General features: G+C 37.9%; 1 protein-coding gene across 1 annotated transcript in view; it reads right to left on the bottom strand.

Moving 5' to 3' along the window:
- The window catches only part of tubg1 (tubulin, gamma 1), a 28,663-nt gene extending 5,106 nt beyond the window's left edge, over positions 1-23,557 (bottom strand). Inside the window, exons 1-7 of the mRNA XM_007237600.4 lie at positions 23,386-23,557; positions 20,060-20,172; positions 14,998-15,165; positions 11,753-11,821; positions 9,703-9,782; positions 7,072-7,198; positions 3,575-3,661 (exon numbers count right to left, since the gene is read on the bottom strand). Of these exons, the coding sequence (XP_007237662.2) occupies positions 3,575-3,661; positions 7,072-7,198; positions 9,703-9,782; positions 11,753-11,821; positions 14,998-15,165; positions 20,060-20,172; positions 23,386-23,434 (693 nt within the window). The 5' untranslated portion in view covers positions 23,435-23,557. The remainder of the gene's footprint in view (positions 1-3,574; positions 3,662-7,071; positions 7,199-9,702; positions 9,783-11,752; positions 11,822-14,997; positions 15,166-20,059; positions 20,173-23,385) is intronic.
- Between the last annotated feature and the right edge of the window lie 916 nt (positions 23,558-24,473).

Below are 24,473 nucleotides of genomic sequence, written 5' to 3' on the forward strand. Positions count from 1 at the left end.
GCTTTGGATTAATAGACTGGAAAAAAATAAAGACAACGTAAAAATATGAGTTTCTTTGAATTTACCAAATTGAAAACCTCTGGTGTATAATTAAGAAGACGATGGATGCCATCAAACCATGTTGAACTGCTTAATGTTTTGCACCAGAAGTGGCCAAAAGCAGTGTGTAAGACTGGTGGAGGAGAACATGCCAAGATGCATGTAAGCCTTGATTAAAAACCAGGGTTATTCCACTAAATATTGATTTCTGAACTCTTAAAACTTAATAAATATGAACTTGTTTTCTGTGCATTATTTGAGGGTCTGAAAGCTCTGTATCTTTTTTTTGTTATTTCAGTAATTTCTTATTTTCTGCAAATAAATGCTCTAAATGACAATATTTTATTTTAAATTGGGAGAAATGTCTATAGTTTAGAGAATAAAAGAACAATGTTCATTTTACTCCAACATAAACCTATAAATAGCAAAATCAGAGAAACTGATTCAGAAACTGAAGTGGTCTCTTAATTTTTTCCAGAGCTGTATATGACAATGTGTGTAGTTTGCATTTGTGTGGGTGAAAAGACCTAAATAAAAACAAGAAAAACTGTAACATGTTTAACCTCCCTTTACCCCTACTTACTCATGAGGGTGTGTTCAAAACCTGGCATCCGCCTAAACGCAGTTACACTTATGAAATACTGACAGGCTGACAGGAGAGACGAGTTTGTAACTGACAGAAAGTGCGGTCACACTGTCTGATGACACGAACGATGGAAAAAATGCCTCAAGGTAAAACCGCTGAGCCCTTCAGCCAAACGCAAATAGCTAATACGAGTGAAGCAAAATTAATTCACAGAAGAATTTAGAAAAGGAATCACAAATGAAAGACAAGTACATCTCTGAGTAGATGTAATATACAGTGCTATGCCTGGTAGGTCTGTGCTGAAGGCAACAGGTGCTTTTCAAAAACTGCTTATTAGTTCTTTTAAGCCTGGAGTAAGTGACACAAAGGGTCTGACTGGCCCTTTAAAACTGCAACATGACATGGTTCCAGCTTTTTGGTCCTCTGTAAAACTAGAGATATATGTTTTTCAGAGGACACACCTGCTTCCCACCTCTTATATCCACTGACATTAATTACTAATAAATAAATTATATCGGGTTTACAGCACACGACTTTCAGAGTGGTCAGATCGTTGTATCTTTCACATTATAACAACACTACAGGAAGACTACAGGACCATAAGCAACACAAATTACACAAACAATATTTCACTAGGTGGATCCCATGGTGAGCCAAACTATTCTTCAAAATCATGTGTAATGAAAATGCATGCAAAAAAGTGATGAAGTTTTTTTTATTTTTTTTTATTATACCAACTTGAAAACCTCTGAAATAAAATTAAGAGGAAGATGCATGATCAAAAGTCATCAACGTTTGGCAGCCATTGCAACTCGTATGCTGGGATTGTTGTTAGAAACGGGCTCTGGTTGTTATTTGGTCTTTCACTTTGGTCAATGCCTGTTCCAAAATTGTGAACCTGGCCCTTTAATTAATTCACTCCGTCAACAAAAGTGGACAAGTATTCTGTACAATAGTGTCTCAGAAGGTAGGACACGTCCAACATTTACCTTTAGGTGGATGGACTAAATCTAACAGCAGAAAACCACATCAGGTTCCACTTCTTCAGCTAAGAACACAAAGCTGAGGCAGCAGTAGGCACAAGCCCACACTGATAAAACATAGCATGGTCTAACTGAACTCAACTGAGGTTTTGCTGAGGTGCACATACTACTGCAAACGATAACATACATGCAATGATCCTGGCACTAGGCCAATAGGCTCATTTTCTTTTTATCTGCTTCAACTATGGGTGAGGTTACAGAATAATGTAAGGTAGAGCTACTGAGTATAGCTTGATGACATCCTGGTTAAAGTACACCTGCTAATTACCAGGTGAACTGAAGGGTGTGTTTAAGCAAGCACACCCCCAGGGCTGGATCGAGCAATTAGATATGTACTGAAGTGTTTGTTCATTACGCTGGTATTTGTTTCCCTCTTTTGTATGTTAAAGCAAGCAAAATTTGGCCTTAACTGTGTCACCACGTTTTAATGTGTCATCAGAGCCTTCATTCATTGTTACTGAATGTACCATGTTAACATGTACATCTAATTGCTCATATTTTAAATCATACAGTTATGCTGGGCATTTACACCACCTTGCCTTAAAGCACAACAAACTGCAATATTTATTATTTTTCCTTCTCATTCAATGTTTTTCTTTAGTACATTTATTTGCTACAACTAAACATTGTGTTTTTATTCTCTAAACTACGGACATTTCTCCCAAATTCAAAATAAAAATATTGTCATTAAGAGCATTTATTTTTCAGAAAATGAAAAATGACTAAAATAACAAAAAAAGATGCAGAGCTTTCGGATCTCAAATAATGCAAATAAAACAAGTTTATATTCATGAACATAAAAGTTTTAAAAGTTCAGAAATCAATATTTGGTAAAATCACCCTGGTTTTTAATCACAGTTTTAATGCATCTTGGCATGTTCACCTCCACCAGTCTTACACACTGCTTTTGGATAACTTTATGCCACTCTTGATGCCAAAATGTAAGCCGTTTAGCTTGGTTTAATGGCTTGTGATTATCCAGCTTCCTCTTGATTATATTGTAGAGATTTTTTAATTTGGTCAAATCAAAGAAACTCAATTTTTAAGTGGTCTCTTATTTTTTTTTACAGAGCTGTAAGTGTTTGTCCTCCACAATCCCCTGACCTAAACCCAACTGAGATGGTGATTTGTGATAAGCTGAAGCTTCACAGTGTGAAGGAAAAGCAGCCAACTATCATTCAGCACCTCCAGAAACTCCTTCAAGACGTTGAGAAAACTATTCCAGGTGACTTTTGTCTGGTACTGTACACTGAGCAGAATGTATTTATATGGATTTACCCTTAGTCTATTCTTTTGTAACTAAAGCAAAGTGAAACAATATTTTCCTTCTAAATGAGAACAGTTCTAGCTGCCTGAACTAATAAAGATTTCTAACAAAGAACAAATGTATTCTATTTCAAATAATTATGTGACAATTTTGACATTTAGAAAAGTTTTTACGTGAAACAGGAGACACTACACTGAGAGCTGCCAATAGCCTGCCAACAGCAGGGAGATTACAGAAGCATAATGAGCACAGTTCACCAATCAGTGAAAGGAAATGAGCTTTTAACTAGGTGAGCAAGACTGAGGTCATTAACCACACACACAATTAATACAGGAAAAGAACAGAATTCTGTTTTTCCCCAAATGTCACAAACTTCATACTCCAATAGCATAATCATACCAGTCTAACCAGTTTCTCCTGTCTTTCATCCACATATGTCTCTGATGTATCTGAATCTGTTGTTTTGCAATATGACTAATTCCACTGTTACAGTGAGGTCACAGAGTTTACTGTATCACTGCACTGTAAACACTGAGGGTTTACGAGATGTTTACGAGTTTATGGCAGTTAGTGCATTAGTGATATGGTTTCCTTGGAGACGAATTAGATTGATCTGACAGATGTTGTCAGGAGCCTCACCAGTTGGTTGATCTGGGAGAAGGATGGGTTCTGGATGTGCAGTCTGTCTGTAGCTATTCTGTTCAGAGCTGTGTTATCCAACACCACCTGAAACAACGAGAAAGAGAGAGAGAGAGAGAGAGAGAGAGAATGAGAAAGAGGGAAAGAGAGAGGGGGAGAGGAAGAGAAGGAGAGAGAAAGTAAGAGGGAGAGAAAGAGGGTGAGACAAAGTGAGAAAAAAGAGAGGGAAAGAGAAAGAAAAGGGAGAAAGAAAGTAAAAGGGAGAAAAAAATGAGAAAGAGGAAGAGAGGGAGAGAGAAAGTAAGAGGGAGAGAAAGAGGGCGAGAGAGAAAGTGAGAAAAAAAGAGAGGAAAAGAGAGAGAAAATAGAGAAAGTGGGAGAAAGAAAGTAAAGAAAGAAAATAGAGAGAGCAAGAGTAAGAAAAAGAAGAGAAAAGAAAGAAAGAGGTAGAGTGGGAAAGAAAGAGAGAGCGGGAGAGAAAGCGGGAGAGAAATAGAGAGAGGGAGAAAGAAAAAAATAGAGAAAGTGGGAGAAATAAAGTAAAAGGAAGAGAAAAATGTGAGTGAGAAAAAGGAGAGAAAGAGGGAGAGAAATAGGGAGGGAAAGAGGGAGACAAAAGAAAATAGAGAGAGAGATTAATTTACATAATTGACAATGCATTTAACACTTGCTTATTCATAATTTCATATCAAGTCTATTTGAAATGTTTGTTCTGCTTTTGTTGGATTAACTGTCTGTCCTGCACACAAAATCTTCTCTACTAGTTTTTGGCAAACTGCTTTGAGAATTTTATTGCATTTAAGGACTTCAGCACTGGAATTAGTGGAATTAATGAGGCCAGAATGTTTGAAGAACTCAACTCATCCAAAGATATTGGATGGAGCAACATCATTCCAGAGAACACAGTTCCACTGCTTCACAGTGGCGAATCACACTTCACCATGTAGCAATCTGATTAAAGAGTCTGGGTTTGGCGGTTGCCAGAAAAAAAGTACTTGTCTGACTGCATTGTGTCAAGTTTGGTGGAGGGGGGATTATGGTGTGGGTTGTTTTTTAGGCACCTGTACACAAAACAAATTAATAAAGATGTGGATGAGCAAGACTGATGAGGAAGAACTTGACTGGCCTGCTCTGAACACCTTAACCAGGAGATTGCAAGCCAGGCCTTCTTATAAAACATCCGTGTCTGACCTCACAATAGTGCTTCAGACAAACTCTTAAACCTTATGGAAAGCCTTCCAGAGGAGCTGAAGCTGTTGTAGCTGTAAAGGTTGGGGTGTCACTTAAACTCACATGTGTGCAAAGGTAGACGAAAGCAACGATGGATGTTAATCTAGCCATAGAGACGCAGCATGAGGGAGAAAAGACAGAAAAGTCTCTCTCTCTGTCTCTCTCAGCAGGAGTCTTTCTTCGACTTCACTCTATTAGCCTCATTAGCTCCAGCGCTAACTCACTCAATGTTTCAGAGGTTGTTACATAAGCTGGAGCTAGCGTGCAGGCCTCTGCCCATGCTAATCACATTAGTTTAACTACTGTTTGTGCTGCAGGACCGGCTTCATTAAGAGAATTTAATATCCACCAAAGAGTGAGGACATTACTTGTATATTGGAGCATTCTCTACTGTTACAAAGTTTACTGTCTTTTAGATTTACAGTATATGGACAAAAGTAATGGAAAAGGCTGAGGCTGAAGATGCAAGGATATTTAAAAAAAAAAAACAAACAAAAAAAAAAACAAAAAAAAAACAACAGATTTTTTTGGAAATACAATAAAGAAAATATCTTGCGTCAAAACAAGGATAGATTATAGAGCTGTGTATTGGCAAGAACTTGGAGTTAATAAAAATAAATGTAAAATTATATATATATATATATATATATATATATATATATATATATATTAACAAAGTGTACCTTTTTTTAGCACTATAAGGCGCACTTAAAATTCCTTCATTTGACCAAAAACCGTGAGTGCGCCTTATAATCCAGTGTGCCTTACGTATGATTTCTACCAATCAGGTTGTAAGGAGCAGTAAAGCCACTCCACTGAAATACAGCGTTATACAGGAGTTTCAGTTTAGTTCTCCAGCACCTGGGCTGAAGTAGCATAAGCATAAGCATTAGCCGCTATCCGCTATTTCCCGGTTTAGAGGTGTAACATTATCGGTATTATAAACCTGTAGCCTGCTGCTGCTAACCCCGGCTAGCACTGCTGGAACAGCATTAGCATTATCCGCTAACCATGCTAGCTCTTTCGCCATTCAGAGATGAGTATATCGGACTGCAGACTTGAAGCTACATGGGACAAACTACTAGCTAATATAACACTGGCTTATTAGAGCACTCAGGGTTCCCAGTGTAGCTCTATCCGGCTGCATTAGCCGTTAACAGCTAGTGGCTAGCCGATAACGCTAATGCTCCAGCCTTAGTGCTGGAGAAATTTATGAATCTAAGCTGACTGTAAATAAACAGAAGTACTTCACCCACACATATAAAACGTAGAGAAATCTATGTAGATTAATGTATATTAATTAATATATATTAATTGAATAATAGCATTTTCTTCCACTATCCAAAGTTCTTACCAATGCTGTCCCTTATTTCCACTTTCTAACCTGTATCTGAAAAAACAAAATCACATTCAGTTTACACTTTGGTTTGAGTCATCCAGTTAGAATTCCATAACAATTAAGGCATCCTGGGAGTGTTTACACCTGGTGTTTTATAGTCAAGTGAAATCCATGATTGAAAGTGATTTGACCACCAAAAATTCTTGTAAAAGCAAGGTGTGAACAGTCTCATACACTATTTTTCCAGTAACAATGAAGTCTCACAATAAACAGACTTCACACATGAAGAATCTGCATTTAAGCAGAATAATAAAGGACATATAAATCAAATAAACTCTTTAGTAACATTAATACTGAACTCAAATGAACTGTAGCTGTGCTGAGAGAGAGAGAGAGAGAGAGAGAGAGAGAGAGAGAGATTTGTGCTTATTTTAACAAATCATTGATTCATATGGGGTGAAACAGTTAAGAGGTAAGCAGAGAAGAGGAGGGAGTGTTGATAAAAGAGTGGAACTGTCCTCATTCTGTGCTGCTGGGGGTTGGGGGAATAGGCAAAATAAAAGACAAAAAGTAATAAAGAAGAAAATACAAAGACAGAACATTAAAAACTAAAAATAAACAGATCGGCTATAGAGATATCAAGCAGGATTTACCAGAGTGAGGGAAAAGAAAAAAAGAAAAGTGCAGAAAGAGGGAGAATGAGATGGAGAGGATGACAAGAGTAGAGTTGTCCTCCTCCTCCTGAAGAGGGTCTGAAGAAAGGGGGTCTGTTTGGGGGGGACAGATTGTGTAACTGAGCAGGAGAGAGGAAATGTGCAGTTAGCCGAGCGCCAGGCGCACAAGAGAGACGCTCTTTTCTAGTGGGAACACACTCTCATTTCAGCCTGATTTGGCTGAAGTGTGTGTGTGTGTGTGTGTGTGTACTTACCACACAGTCAGCATTCTGGGTGAGTCTCTTGAGTGTGAGCAGAGAGTTATAGGGCTGCACCACCACATCACTCATCTCATCCTGATTCGGAAACACAGAGTACGTCTGAACCAGCTTCTTAGGATACCTGAGAGAGAGAGAGAGAGAGAGAGAGAGAGAGAGCAAACAGAAAGAATGAATGAAAAAAGCAAGCAACCAGAGAGAATAGGAGGGAGCAAGAGAGAGAATGAATGAGAAAGAGAGCAAACGAGAGTGTGTCCAAAAGTACAAGAAAGAGAAAAACAAGAGTAAACGCAAGAGAAAGCAGATACAAGAGAATTTGAGAAAGCGAGTAGATACAAAAGAGAGCAGGCATAGGTGAGCAAGAGAGAGAGAAAAAGAAGTGAGCACCAGACAAAGAATAAGTTTAGAAAAAAAGAGCAATAGAGAGAGTGTAAGAGAAAGAGAAAGTACAAGTGATAAAGAGAGAGAAATAAAGAAAGAGCATAAAAGAAAGGGGGCACGTGCGAGAGAATGAGGGGGGGAAATAAAGGGAATAAAAAAGAAAGGGCAACAGAGAGCATGCAAGTGCACACAACAGAGAGCAAAATAAATTATAGATACAAAAGAGAGTGAGAGAAAGAGTGTGCATGCAAGGGAAAGTATAAGAGAGGGAGAGAGAGCGGGAAGTAGAGAGAATGCAAATAGAGAGAGCAAACGTAAGAAAACAAACCCATATCAAAGAGACTGTGAAAAAAAGAAGAAAATAAAGAGCAAAAGAAAGCGCAATAGCAAGAAAACTGTATGAACACAAACATCAATTTCCCATATAAAACTACTGTAAATTAAATTGTAAACTGCACCATATTATTTTTTTTTGTGATTACATTAATCTTATTTAATTATTCTTCTGATTATGACTTGTGTCTTTAATCACTGATATTTTTTCACAAGTGTGTTTAGTCTTAATGTTTATTTTACTTCAGGAAAAGAGAGAGAGACAAAACAGGACAATCATATCTATTAATTGCAGGCCGAGTGTTCATCCATTTCTCCTCTTCTCTCCACAGAGAACCAATATAAACCACTCAGTCAAAACTGCTAACACAGGAGCGTCAGTTACAGCGGCGTGGCTGTGGCAGTGGCTGTGGCTAGAGCTGACGATTGCACGTGTAGGAGAGGTAATTACGCTGCTGAATACCTGCCTGTGCTTCTAATTACCCCGTGTAGCACCTGCTGACACTGACAATACCCAGGGTGTGGAGCAGATCTACAGCAGACAGCAGGAATGTCTGACTAATGTAAAATACAGTCACGTGAAATAATTAGGTCACCACACCAACACCTTTGATATTTTAAGGATATAAACAATTTAAATTTGAGAATTTAAACAACATCTGGGCATTTGATCTTCAATTGAACAATATTTAGGGATGTTGTGATTTAGAGAATATCACTACACACATTTACTTTTACATTTCTTTAAAACATTAGTTAAATTATTTTAAAAGTTTGTCCATGACTTGTTATAATGTGTCATTTTATTTCTCATCATTTACTATGGAAAATGCTCAATAGACGCATTGTATCACACATTTAAATGCCTAAGCTAAATTTAGGGGTCAGTCAGGTTCATGTGGACAATAAATGTATTAGACCATTGCACGCAAACAGTGTGCTGAAGCCATTGGCAACGGGCAAGCTGGCCATTTTCTGTTGCTAAACAGGTAATCATTGGGCTTTACCAAGGTTCACTAACCATAGTTGGGTAATTAATCACCACATCTCAAAAAATTTAATCATCACTGAAGTATTTCAACTATTTAGAACTATTTCAGTAAATTAGCTTAAAATGTGAAACTTATTATATAGATGCATTAAACACACAGTGATCTATTTTAAGCATTTATTTATTTTATTGTTACTGATTGTGGCTTACAGCCAACGACAACTCAAAAATCAGTGCCTCAGAAAATGTTAATATTATACAAGACTAATTGGCACTTTTGGCAGTGTGCCAACTCCTGCTGGAAAATGAAATCCACATCTCCAGAAAAGTTGTCAGCAGAGGGAAGCATAAAGTGCTAAAAAAATTTATTTTACCGCCCACACTAAAATAAAGTAACTTTTTAATGATGTATTTAAAAAAAAAAAAAGTGTTTATTGATCAGCCAAAGCTACATTATTTTACTGATTAACTAGACAATAGAATTTCGTCTTCGCTGGCAACACACGTGAGCTTTGCGTGTGGGGAGGAACAGACTGGGCAGAAAACTCTCTTCTTTTATTGAAAATTGGACTCCTGTAGCCGTTTCACACAACCACCTGCTCTCATTTATTACTGGCTGTTCCTTTAAAATGCTTGATTTCACATTTCTGAGAAAACGTGAAGAGTTTCGAAGAGTTAACTAATTGATAAAACAGCAGATAGGAGATAAGAGAGCACAAAATTACAAATATGTATTATTCATTCTGTTCATTACATTGTACAAATGAATATTAAAAGACCGTTTTCCTATTATGCGTGTTTATGTATCAATATTGGTCTAATGATTTTCAACATCCTCATGCTCTAAAAAAAACTTTTCAGGGGGTGTGCTGCTTTTTTTTTTTTTTTTTTAACTATATTTACTAGTATATTCAGTTTCTCACCGATCATTCAGCTTCTCCAACAAGTACGAGCCCAGACCAGACCCAGTTCCTCCAGCAATGGAGTGGCACAGCACGAAACCCTGAGGAGCAGAACGTGGCAGGCTTAGTAAGAGCGTATTAGCGAGGGCAGCCTCACACTAAAGCACTATTTCAGACCGTTAGGACTATTTTAGGGGTTAAACACCCCACTCACCAAAAGACAATTTACCACCCAGCACACACACAGGCCCTAATGTTAGGCAATAAAGTGAAAGGGGTAATGGCACAGATTAGCCGCAGGACTGCTAGTCTCAGTGTTGTTTTAAAGGGAGGGACGTTTACCGCCTGCGAGTTAAGAGGGAATAAAAAAAGGCATGAAATAACACCCTCAGTGCACACGCTCTCTATATGTACATGTGTTCGTGTGAGACTTAAGGCAAATCTGCGACTGCATTTACGTCACTGAGCTAAAGAGAGCATGCCTGCTAGCACAGTGGAGGGGGAACAACAAAAAAAAAAAAAAACCTGAAAACAGGCAGGGCAAGTCTCTCCTCCATCTGGAGGTGATTAGGAGGAGCTGTGTGTGTTTCTTGGGCCTGGCCAGATCACCCCAGCCCTACGCTCACGTGAGGTGAGAAACGCGATCCTAATGACAGCAGGGGAAAAAAATACAGTAAAACACCATCAGATCATCCATCAGAGCTGATGAAGTTGACGTATGCCTTTAGAGCACTTCCTTTGAAATCGGGTCAATGGCAAACATCACAGCAGGTCTGTTTAACACTACAGGGTATACGTAGAATTACATAGAAAAGAGCTGGCTTTGAAAATTTCCAAGAACCTTGGCAAATTTCTAAGTTTTTCCAATGAAATATATTGGCAAAGAGTGTGCTGTTTAAAAGTAATACTCAAGTAACAGAATGAAAAAACAAGTTTCCATTGGTTTAGTTGTTTAAAACGATTAAAAGATTTGAAGCGCAAAACAGATTAAAAAAAGAAGAAAAAGAAAAAACGATCAGCTATGTATCTGCATAAAAAAAATTTCATACAAAATATACAATCAGTTTATACATCTCTAATTTAGTCGATCCTGCAAGCAGATTAGATAAAAAATTAAAGAGTTAAAGATTACACAAGCTCTGGGTAAGGCTCATAATAGGGATTCCACAGTGACAAAGCTGCAGTTCCTTGTTTAACCTCTAGTTGAAACTACAAAGCTGGCGAATGGCAGCAGACTTTCATTAACAGTTTGTGTTTTACTCCTTACTGTGTGTAGAGGACAGGCTAAACTAGACTAAGCTCAGTCAGTCTGACATATGTATGTTCTATGTTCTGTCTCAAACCTATATCTGTAGAATGTGCAAGACTAACCTCTCATGGAGAAAGAGAGATAAAGATTTTTAATGCCACTAACCAGATAACCATCTGTAGAGTGCATCTTTCAGCCATACAGTGAGTAGCTATTAGCACAGCAACACAACAAAACTACTGTCATCATGCATTTATAACAGTGAAAATTAGTTTCAAACCCCAAAATACTGATTGGTACATATCTAATGTAGATATAGATGTCAGAGTCGGTCAAAATAAAATTTACTTAGTTTATCCACATCAATTTAAAGGCTTCCTAAAATGAACAACTATGCCTCGTCATAGATTTAGAATAATAATTCAGTATGTGGTAGTGAAAATCTGTGAATCTCCTCCTTCAAGGACATATTTACACTGCAAAACCTAACTCTAGTCTGATCGAAGGAAGAATAACACGGTATTTATGCAAAAGGAAAAGGATACCAGAAGGTAAAGACATGGCAAGTCTTTATTGATTACTATTTTTTTTAATAAAATAAATAAATAAAATGGTGTACTATTTAAACATACAGAATGCTGTGTTACTTATAAATACAAATACTTCTAAGAATATTGATAACATTTTTGTTTCTTAAAGTATTCATTTTGATCTTATATCATAACTGCTCCTAAGAACATTGAGAGAAGAGCTTTTCAGTCATATTGTCCAGCTCTGGGCAGGAGTGTCCTGCAGACTCTGACATTGCAATGGTAAACTCACCTCCAGACTGTCACTGCCATCTGCCTCCCTGTCAATGATGTCAAAGATGTCCTCATGGATTTTCTCGCCCTATAAGGACACATCAGACACAGATGTTAGAGACAAGGTCAGAAATGAACAAAGGCACAATGGAAATCTAAATCCATCAACTGATACTTATGTTACATTCATTCTTTGTAACAAAAAGCCAATTTTAAAATGAACTGTGCTGTTTTGATGAAGCTCTTCACTCAAACTCAATCTTAAACTCTATCCGGACAGGACGGGTTTCTCAGAGGGTCCTGGGGTAATTTTCTCTTTTATGGGGGTCCTCTCTGATTTTATTTGCATCCGGAACGACATTGTATGTGTTTTTCTCAGACTTCCTCTGAAAAAATTACAGGCTGAATTATCTACTGTTTTTCTCTGAACTAAACGGTAATTTTAGTCCAGTCTGGACACACATCTTAGAGTTTTGTCACCTCGCATTTAATAAACTAGTCCACTGCTACACATAGTGCTGTGCAATATGACGATAAATATCGTGGGGACGATAGAAAAGTGTCTATCATGCTTCTTACCTTCTATTGTTTCTACAGTAATTTCATCAATTATTCATGCAAAGATATAAAATACTCTACGATGAAAAGTATTGGCGTGGTCACTTTGCATAAACTCGGTTTTGCGACATGACACTGCTTTACATTATTTGACGGACACATGCGGACACGGCGGTTTGCGTCATGCTTTACATTATGAAACTCGTGAGAGCTGAACAATGGAGACGCATTGTTCTTTTGAAAAAATTAGCTACATCATCTACCTCATCTGTTTTTTATTTGAGACATATATATTGCTGGAATAAAAGGTAGTAATCCTCATTTGTGAAAGTTGGGTTTAATGTCACTTTGGAAAAAAGTTGGAAAAAAGTAAGCAATGATATTATTTTGTCATATTTGTCCAAGAATAACTGAAAACATACTTAGGTGGCATATCATGATATATATCGTTATCGTGATGAAAAAACATCCATATCGTTATATATGATTTTTCCACGGAGATCCACGTAAACACAACAGCGAGTGGAAATGGAAGAGCTACTGAACGTGATGTCATGTGGCCAAGAAAGCCAACGAAAAACCAAAAAAAACAAAAAACAAAATCATTGGTCTTCCTGTTTTTTTTTTATTGTAGACCAGATGCAACAGTTTTAGCACAGAGAAGTGTGATATACACTACCGTTCAAAAGTTTGGGGTCACTCAAACAATTTTGTGTTTTCCATGAAAAGTCACACTTATTCACCACCATACGTTGTGAAATTAATAGAAAATAGAGTCAAGACATTGACAAGGTTAGAAATAATGATTTGTATTTGAAATAACACTGTTTTTACATCAAACTTTGCTTTCATCAAAGAATCCTCCATTTGCAGCAATTACAGCATTGCACACCTTTGGCATTCTAGCTGTTAATTTGTTGAGGTAAGCTGGAGAAATTGCACCCCACGCTTCTAGAAGCAGCTCCCACAAGTTGGATTGGTTGGATGGGCACTTCTGGCGTACCATACGGTCAAGCTGCTCCCACAACAGCTCAATGGGGTTCAGATCTGGTGACTGCGCTGGCCACTCCATTACCAATAGAATACCAGCTGCCTGCTTCTGCTGTAAATAGTTCTTGCACAATTTGGAGGTGTGTTTAGGGTCATTGTCCTGTTGTAGGACGAAATTGGCTCCGATCAGGCGCTGTCCACTGGGTATGGCATGGCGTTGCAAAATGGAGTGATAGCCTTCCTTATTCAGAATCCCTTTTACCCTGTACAAATCTCCCACCTTACCAGCACCAAAGCAACCCCAGACCATCACATTACCTCCACCATGCTTAACAGATGGCGTCAGGCATTCTTCCAGCATCTTTTCATTTGTTCTGCGTCTCACAAACGTTCTTCTTTGTGATCCAAACACCTCAAACTTGGATTCATCCGTCCACAACACTTTTTTCCAGTCTTCCTCTGTCCAATGTCTGTGTTCTTTTGCCCATCTTAATCTTTTTCTTTTATTAGCCAGTCTCAGATATGGCTTTTTCTTTGCCACTCTGCCCTGAAGCCCAAAATCCCGCAGCCGCCTCTTCACTGTAGATGTTGACACTGGTGTTTTGCGGGTACTATTTAATGAAGATGCCAGTTGGGGACCTGTGAGGCGTCTTTCTCAAACTAGAGACTCTAATGTACTTATCTTCTTGCTTAGTTGTGCAACGCGGCCTCCCACTTCTTTTTCTACTCTGGTTAGAGCCTGTTTGTGCTGTCCTCTGAAGGGAGTAGTACACACCGTTGTAGGAAATCTTCAATTTCTTAGCAATTTCTCGCATGGAATAGCTTTCATTTCTAAGAACAAGAATAGACTGTCGAGTTTCAGATGAAAGTTCTCTTTTTCTGGCCATTTTGAGCGTTTAATTGACCCCACAAATGTGATGCTCCAGAAACTCAATCTGTTCAAAGGAAGGTCAGTTTTGTAGCTTCTGTAATGAGCTAGACTGTTTTCAGGTGTGTGAACATGATTGCACAAGGGTTTTCTAATCATCAATTAGCCTTCTGAGCCAATGAGCAAACACATTGTACCATTAGAACACTGGAGTGATAGTTGCTGGAAATGGGCCTCTATACACCTATGTAGATATTGCACCAAAACCAGACATTTGCAGCTAGAATAGTCATTTACCACATTAGCAATGTACAGAGTGTATTTGTCTAAAGTTAGGACTAGTTTAAAGTTATCTTCATTGAAAAGTACAGTGCTTTTCCTTCAAAAATAAGGACGTTTCAATGTGACCCCAAACTTTTGAACGGTAGTGTATTTTCTACAGTTTTTACTACAGCACTATTTGAACTGTTTCAAACAGACTCATTCGTTTGTACCCTTAGTGTGTTTCCACATAAAAAAGCAGCTTTACACTGCACAGAATATTCTCGATATATTTACTTTCTTGTTCATGCAACAGACAGCTCTGACCAATCAGAGGACTTGTCAAATGATCCGGAACAGAGAAGCAAACTACAAGTGTGAAAACGCCCTTAAATTAGGCAAAAGAAGAACCTTTTTTAGTGCTATTTTTTTTTAAACAAATAATATCAGGTTGCAGAATACTTAATGCATCTCTACAAACAACTAACTTCAATATTGTTGACTGCCGACATTGTGGAGTTATCAAAATGATTTCGGCCTACTACAAACAATCCAGCACCAGTCAGAAATTTTAGAGGTGTACAGACCTGAGAAAAGCCACTGGCCCAGTTGTTTCCAGCCCCGCCTCCATGCTCAGACAGGTAGATGTTCTCAGGGTTGTACAGGTTTGCGTAGGGAGAGTTTAGGATGGTGTGGATGACTCTGGGCTCCAGATCCAGCAACACGGCTCGAGGAATGTAGTGCTCATCGTCCGCCTAAGACAAGGCAAACAGCATGCACACACTTGAGAACCTGACAGAAGCAAGTTTCGCAAGTTAAAATTTTAGGTCTGTCTCAAGTGTTTAAGAGCCAGCATTTGCCCCTTTACAGACTGTCACTCCAACTATTATTTTTAATCCAGGATCCTGGGGTCAAGCTAATGTTGTTACAGCTCAAAGTCAACTGAGATAGGCTCTAAATGTTCTTGAGCTTCACTAGGGTTTGGACAATTTATTGATCTACAAAGCAATCAATAAATGAATATAAATAAATAAACATACAAACAAAAGTCTAACCCAAATCCAAAATGCACAGCTGATGCTCACAGGAAAATTATTTATAACATTCATTAAATAAATAATCGTTTATTTATACTCATTTTAATGACAAAATAATACAGACTGAAAATAATCTGGTTCAAAAAGCAAGGAACTTTGAAAGCTTTTTATCCTTAACAAACATCTGGGCCTCTTTTTGGGAAATTCTAAATTTACAATGTATCAGTTTCCCAGATAGACTAGACTGCATTAGGGACTAGCATTAATTCTCGTTTCAGAAGACACCCTCTGTGACCTCAAACTAATGATCACAGTCTCTACAAGCTGCCCATGGTTGCAGATTCTCTGCCGCATGTACTGCCAACATGTGGAGTCAGGCTCCCTCTTGTGGCCAACTAATATACAATTTTCTGAAGCACTCAGAAAAAAGCTCTCATCATAAGCTAGGTTCACAAAGCAGGTAAAAGTGACCAAATCCATTATCTATTTTAGGCAGTTCATGCAATATATTTAAATATGACCTAAATCAGACATCTGTCTGAACAGTTTGAGCTGTCTAAGTGGCAAATATGCATTTTAGAGCAAGGCTTCACATTAAGTTTTGTTTTACTCTGTGTCAGAATCTCAAGAGCTGTCAATACTCATGGTCACTTTCCCACGTTCTGTTCTTCCTGCTGTCTTTTTTTCTCTTCTGTTTTACGTAAAAGTCGCATGAATTCAGACAGAGTTTTTAATACAACATATTAAAGTGTTTTTTTACTGTACACACAGCAACACAAACAACATACCTGTCACATATGACGTAAAAGACAGAACTTGAACCTAATCATGAAGTAGGATTACTTACTAAATCTATTGTCTTATTAGGGCTGCACAATAATGGAAAAACTTGACATCGCGTCAGAGATCGAGAGCGACCGAGTAGTGCTGGGCGATATAACGATATCGATTTGTTTCGCGATAATTTTTCCCTCGATGACGATGATAAGCCTGTGCAATAGAATTCGATAAACATTCATTTCCATTTCCGTCTAAGTGGCGCGGCAAACAACGAAAACACAACGTGTAATCAATCCAGAAGACGCTGGAGCAAATTAATAAATAGTTAAGAAAATTGTAATAGTTATTCTCATGCATGCAACAAAAAACCCTAAAGAATAGTGGAGTATGGCCCGACACACGCAAACAACCATAGTGTTTGGACTTTGGGAATAAACGGCCGCACTGTTCAGCACGTTTTAAATAAATTTTAAGTAAATTTTAAGCACTAAATGTAATTAATTCAATTTATATTAGGACCTCGGGGCAGGTGCTGCAAAAATGTGTATGTGGGGCGCGGATTAAAGGAAGAGTTTTTTTTGCGGAGCGGTAACAGGACAAAAACACCTTAAGAATGATGTCTAAATGACTTTCCTCTAATCTAATATAATTTAACATGGTTTAAGGATATAAAATAATTTCTAAACAAACGAACTTTTTAATATTGAGCTTATGGCCCAAGTGCAAAAACACAAAATCATTTATCATTTAGATTATCTGCCTGAACGCGAGCCCGAACCCGAGCTTGAACGCCAGCCTGACTCAGGCGCTGCATGAACTCGGGCCGGTCGAGAACACCGCTTTCCTCTCAGATTAGGCGGAAGAAAATGGTCTTTTTTTTAATGTAACAAATCACACTGTGATTTTTGTGATATTTCCCCAATTACAGCTCAGCTGCGCGTTTAAAGCTCAACGCATGAATTAATCGGTGCGCTGTGCGCCGCGCGTGCTCGCGGGGGATTTGACGCGTCTGTCAAGCAAGTTAATGGACCATTTTGGGGGCAGAGATTAAGAAGTACAGCAGGTACATCTCAGATTTGTAGTTTAATGCTCTACTAAATTACTGGCTTTAAAACTGGCTCATGATATGGTCGGTTCTGGCTGGATTTTTTCCTGCCTACAGGCTGCATTTGACGGAAAGCAGCTCCTCAGTCAGACAACAGTGTCAGCATACAAATCGTGTGCGTTTCCTACAGGACAAACCATTTAAAAGTGCAGATAAACTCATTAAAAAATCACACAGTGTCTGTCTGGCTTAAAATACTTTTAATAAGGTACAGCTTTTAAATTAATAAATCAACATTCATTAAAAATCCGTGAGAAGTTCTGTATGCTAAATGACAAGCTAAGCTAATAAGCTAATAACATTTAATAATAACAGAAAAATAGATATGAATTTGGAAAATAACCAACTAAAGTGAGCTCAAAATACAATAATAAATATAATCTAACGAATTTCAAAATATAAATTAGAAATATTGAACTTCAATATTAAATTCAACTTCAACTACAAAAAACGCAAGGACCGATAGAACATAACGAACAGAAAAAAATAAATTTGAAATTGGAAAAAAAGTTCAAAATGCTAAAAGAAATAAAACCTAACGAATTTCAGAATATAAAATCTAAATATTGCACTGCAGCAGTACAAAAGCCTAAGTGCTTAAACAAACAAACCAAAAAACAGCCTATCACAAATCATTTTTTGAGCCCGACCCAGCTGAGGAAAAGGTGGGAAATCTTTTTTTTTCGGCTGGGTCTTGGAAAACTTTGTGGTGAATTAAAGGGGCCGAGTTGCAATTTTTGTTTTACTTTAATCAGTTTTTAATCCGTCTTTTTAAAAACAAATATTCCAATATTGGCTGCCAATCAGTGCCCAATATTCTGAGCTCAAAAAACGCTATTCGGGCCAGCCCTACTAATCTAATATAATTTAACATGGTTTAAGAATATAAAATAATTTCTAAACAAACGAAATATTTAATATTGAGCTTATAGCCCAAGTTTTTTTTTCAGTCATGGAAAATTGGAAAAAATTGGAAAAAAGCCCGAGTTCATGCAGCGCCTGAGTCAGGCTGACGTTCAAGCTCGGGTTCTGGCTCGTGTTCATGATTAATTTGTTTTTTTTAAAAACTAATATTGGAATATTCGCTACCAATTACTGCCAAATATCCGGAGCTCAAAAAATGCTATTCGGGCCAGCCCTAATAATTATGGAGATACAGAAAAAAATATTGTGATAAAACATCCATCACTCCCTTATTCTCTCACTAATAAAAACAAACCTTTAAGTGTGACACAAAGTGATTTGATTTATATCGTGATACATATCGATATCGACTGATATGGAAAACTATATCGTGATAAGATTTTTTCCCATATCGCCCAGCTCTACGACCGAGTCTGCGCTTTAGAGTCAGTGAATCATTTAAAACTGAGAAAAACTGCAAAACAACAATAACCGGTCCTTAATCTGGCATTTTAATGTGCTTTTTAAAGGTAAATAAAAGCGTTTTCCTGGGATTAAAAGAATGATTTTGGCTTTAACTGCAAATATCTGCGCAAAACTGTGCAGGACTGAACAAGCAAGTGCCCAGCCACGTGGAGGCCATGCATTTACTTCGTGTCTATATCTTTCCTAAAACAAGTTGCTATTTTTGTGGACCTGTATTATAATCGGATTATCAAGAATTTGGATTTCTTACTCATGGGCTAAACCTGCACCTGGGTTTTTTGAGCTAGCCTTAAAGGGCAAGCTTAACACATGCATTTGGGGACAAGATGAGAGACATTGAACAGTCACTGAATATATGCTATATATGGTTGCTTTAAAAGAGCTGAACCATTTTCACTGACATACCACCAAATGTCATGTTAGCAGTATGTAAGTTCCTAATGAAGTGTTCACAGTTGTGTAAGCTGTGAGGTGTTGTCTTGTAAGTAAAGTAATACATCATAACATAGCCAAATAAATTCAATATTTATTTTGTTGCAGCAGGGTATTCTTGAAACTGTTGTTTTATTATATAATTTTATCACATCATTTGTTTTGCATTTGTTTGCAAAAATACCACGAAATATCATGTATTATTTTAGGGTCATATCACCCACCCCTAATGTACAGCACAGTGGTAGGTAGCAGTAGTACAATGGGGGATTAATGCCAAAATAGCTCATAGGCTATTTTCCTGGCAAGAGTGGTTATGTTACATGCTGTCTTCAGGGGGTAAGGGAGTGTTCAGATATGTGTTTTTAATCCAGTTAGCAATAAGAATTTCAACAGCATTCCTGGGTTGGTTTGAGTGAAAACGTATAAGTTAGCATCCGTCCTGGAGGTACAGTTTGCAGTCCAGTAATAAATGCTTGACTGAAAAGGAATTTGGTAGGTTTCACATTGTGGGGAATCTTCTCCACTTGTCAAAAAAACTGTGTCAAGCTGGTATGTCCATTTCAACATCTAGTGTATATGATCTGATCCCACTTAATTTTAAAGTTCCTGGTCATTCTGCTATGTATATTGAAGTTTACCTCATAGTTTTTGTGGTTTGTCTGTCCCATTCAACAGTGGGAGGTAATAAAAAAAAACTGTCAACGTGAACAGACAAATGATAGAAATCACATACACATTTAATTCAGGACACCACACCCCACACACACATATTCTGCCAGTCAAGTAAGCATTCTTTGGCTTTTAAAGGATATGTCACTAGTCCCTTTTTACTTAACTTTTGGCATGTCATTGCAGATGGGCGGTTTCAGTGCTGTTAGACATGCTATGTATGTGTCTCTTCACCTGGTAGAAGAAGACATCTTTTCGGTCCGTGCCCTCAGTTGCAAACTCCTCCACGATACCCTCTGGACTGATTCCATGCTCGGCACACAGCTGTTTCCAAAACTCAAATCCAACTGAAACACACAAGAAAGAACATATTATGACATAGTTACTTACATTACATTACATTACATTACATTACATTACATTTGGCAGACGCTTTTGTCCAAAGCGACTTACAATAGTCAAGTACAATGTAAAATAAGTTTAAAGGTAAAACATCTTTGGATAGGGATAAAAGGAGGACAAAGGGGAATAATAGGATAGAGGAGTGAAGGAGGGGAAGAAGGAAATGAGGTTAGAATTAGTTAGTGTGTTAGAGGTGTTAAGAGAGTAAGTGCTCTTTGAAGAGCTCGGTCTTCAGGAGTCTCTTAAAGATAGCGAGAGATTCTCCTGATCTGGTAGTGGAGGGTAGTTTGTTCCACCATTGGGGAACTCTGTATGAGAACAGTCTGGATTGCTTTGTGTGAATGTTTGGCAAAGCGAGGCGACGTTCACTGGAGGAGCGCAGCGGCCGGGAGGTAGCGTAAGCCTTCAGGAGTGAGTGCAGGTAGGAAGGAGCCTGTTCTGTCATCACCTTGTAGGCGATTGTAAGAGCTTTGAATTTGATGCGAGCATCAACTGGTAGCCAATGGAGCTCAATGAGCAGCGGGGTGACATGTGCCCGTTTTGGCTGGTTGAAGACCAGACGTGCTGCTGCGTTCTGGATCATCTGGAGTGGTTTTACTACACAGGCCGGGAGGCCAGTTAGCAGGGCATTGCAGTAGTCGAGGCGTGAGATGACGACCGCTTGCACCAGGAGTTGGGTGGCCTGTTGCGTCAGGAACGGTCAAATTTTTCGGATGTTATAGAGCGCAAAGCGGCAGGACCGAGCAACTGAGGCCACATGGTGCGTGAAGGAGAGTTGGTCATCAACCAGAACACCCAGGTTCCTAGCAACCTTTGTCGGTGAGAGAGAGAGAGAGTCGATACTTATAGAGAATTTGTGTTGAAAAGATGGTTTTGCTGGTATAACCAGAAGTTCAGTCTTTGAGAGATTTAATTGAAGGTGATGCTCCCTCATCCATGAGGATATGTCAGAGAGACACTGCGAAATCCGTGCAGAGATTGAGTGATCTTCAGGGGCCAGTTGTTCAGAGGAAATCTGATCGGATTTTGGTTATCGGATTGGATCAAATCTGGAAAACGGGTTGTTCAAAAGGGAAAGAAGCATTCTGAAATCGGATCAGATCACGTAATCCAATCCTAGTTTGTAAATGGATCAAACCTTCAGTTTCTGTTGTTCAAAACTTTTCAGTAGGATTTGGATAACTTTGATCCAAAAAAACAGGATTACCCTGATCCCAACAAGGGGTAGGATTTCAGGAAGTAAATGTGGTAAAACTTTAAAATCAAAGTTTTAAAGTAAAAAAAAATACATTTGTACAATTTAGTGTATATACATTTACTTCTATTTTGCACTTGACCTGTTTAACCGTTACAGTAATAAAGTAGACATTGGCTACCAATTAAGCCTTTTACTATAGTAACGTAAAAATAAAAACAATCTTTACCCCATTAAATAAACCCCCCAAAAGATTTCAATAACAAACAAAAATAATATATTCATTTTTTCATCTACGTCACTGTCATTCATCACTGTATATTAATGTCAAAGAAACATTTATCAGATATGAAGCTGTCAAAAATAATTTCGAACAATTGCAAAGAACACCAGAGTTTGTTCTGGTTCTTCAACAGGCTCAGGTGCATCATGAACATCACAGAGAGGGACATTGCGTCTGGTAGCAACATTGGGCAGGACAATACATGCAAGTGTTATGTTGCATGCTCCCTGTGGTTCGACTCGCAAATAGTTAAGGCATGCAAAGCGTCTCTGCAGAACGCTCAATTGCTCGTATTGTTTTGCAATAAGCAGTATCTTGTTACTGCAAGAAAAGTTGTCATCAACCCCTGTTGGTTCTTCTATCTGTTTTTTACATAGCTGGTAATCCGGATTAGGTAATCCTGAAAACTGTGTTTCTGGATCAGGTTGATCCAATCCAATATTGCTTTGAAAAACTGGCTTAAAAGTAAGACAGATCACCTGATCCTGGATAGCAAAAAATGTGATTACCAAATCTGGATAATTTTGATCCGGATTACATTTTTTGAACAACTGGCCCCAGGTGAGAACGACAGTAAGTAATTTTTTTATAGACTAACATCGCCCTTCTCTGCTGACTTGCCACAGACAGTAGGTAAAGATACCTCAGTCAAACAAAGTCTGCTGCCTACCTTGCTGAGTACTCTCAACCAGCAGACCAAAATACCATTTATTCAACTGATCTAGTGGGTGGGCCTCTGGTTGGGGTTGACAGGTGAGGGTTGTTGCATAGATGGTTCTACGGAGGTGTCTTTATTGTGACATCACAATAAGGTAGCTATCCAAACAGCTTATAGAGAAATATGATTCCTGACACCAAACAATTTCAGCTAACTCAGCAGAAAAGTGATGGATATATTTTTTCACGCTTAGTGTTAATAGAGGCAGTCAAAACTCAAGTAAAAATGCAAATGCACAAAAAAGTGAGTTTTGCATAGTGTGTTGCATTTAACAATGACTTAATTTGATCATTTGTTGGCTCAAATAATTTGTTCTCTCAATTTAATATTTTGCAACATTTTTTCTTTCTCCCTTTTTTCTCAGTTTAAAGAGAATGGCTCATTTAACTGAAGGAAAAATTTATTAAATTGGAGCAACTCAGTTTAATTTTTTTTTTACCTTACAACTTCAGGGCTTTCATTTACCTGAGCTATTACTTCACGAGCTTACTTACAGAGCTTTTATATATGATTATGGGGTTGGTCTTCACTCCACAATTTAGATTCTGAAGTCTGACAGAAACAGCTAAATGGGTTCACAACTGTTATTAACCATTATTGTAGGGTCTAAATATTACATCTAATATCTAACGTTAAAGCTCCTAGCTACTTCAGCAGCACACGCAAACAAACAGAAGTATTATTAGAGCTAAGCTAAGTAGCTAGCTAGTTTAATAACTAACTTAAGCTATGAACCGACGTGTGGATTAAGAAATACTATAGGTTATTTAGATAGTAAGTTAGCTAAGGTAGCTAAAGCTAACTTAACTAAATAAGCAGAGGCAAAGGTAGCTAAGCTAACGTATCGTATTTCCACTTTAGCTTAGCACAGAGCAGTTACCCTGTGTATCAATGAGGTTAGCCCGCTAGCTTGCTAACGTAGCATCCCAAGCTGTTATTAGCGCAGAGAGCGAGTCTCTTACTCTGGTTCCCGCACTGCCCGAGCTGCAGGGTGATGATCTCGCGCGGCATGCTGCTCTCCTGCTGTAATCCTTCGGGTTTAATTCAGAGCTGCTGTCCGTTACTGACTCCTCATTCCTCCTTCCCGCTTCCACACAGCAACAAACACCGCAGAACGGCGGGACTTTGTGCGCAGGCGCAAACCACAACGCTACTGTCTGTCAACCGCTGTTTGGGTTGGTCTTAGAATTTTACCCCGCCCACTTTTCTTCTTATATGGCATTTGGGGCGGGGCTACAGGTCTTCTGCATGCCTGCTGCTCACATCAACAGTTCCAAAAATGTTTAAAATGATCTAAAACTAAATTACTAGACAAAAGGCAGGAAGACCATTCCCGCCACCTAAAATTAACAAATAAATCCAGCACATTTTTTCTTCTTATTAAGTAAACTGATATTTCATAATTTTGAGATAGTAAGTAATTATTTTGAAATATTAAGTCATTATTTTAAGATATTAAGTCATTATTATGAGAGAGCAAGTGTGTTTGCTTTTAAAAAAAATAATGAGAAAGTATTTCAAAATAATGAGAAAGTATCTCAAAATAATGACATACTAACTCAAAGTAATGAGATAATAGCAAAAAATAATGACTTACTATCTCAAAATAATGAGAAGGTAACTTAAAATAATGAGAAGGTATCTCAAAATAAGTAATTAGTATCTGAAAATAATGAGATAGCAGTTTACTTAATAATAAAAAAGATTTGACTGATTTTTTTTTTTTTCATTTTAGCCGTAAGATAATCCACAGACAGAAGTTTGGTTAGTTAACTATAAATCTAAAGCATATACAGTACCAGCCAAAAGACTGGACACCTTCTCATTTAATTTTTTTTTTTTATTTTTATCTACTGAATGGATGAAGAAACACATAAGGAATTATGTGTGTTAAACAAACCAAAATACGCTCTGAAGCATTTAGATTACTCTTATCTGGGGGAACCTGATAAGTCTTCTTTCCTGGGATGTTCCTGATGAGAGCCAGTTTCATCGTAACGTTTTTGACGGTCTTTGTGACTGCACTTGAGGATAAGTTCTTGAAATGTTT

Source organism: Astyanax mexicanus, chromosome 19, assembly GCF_023375975.1.
Source record: "Astyanax mexicanus isolate ESR-SI-001 chromosome 19, AstMex3_surface, whole genome shotgun sequence".
In the NCBI taxonomy this organism is placed as follows: Eukaryota; Metazoa; Chordata; class Actinopteri; order Characiformes; family Acestrorhamphidae; genus Astyanax; species Astyanax mexicanus.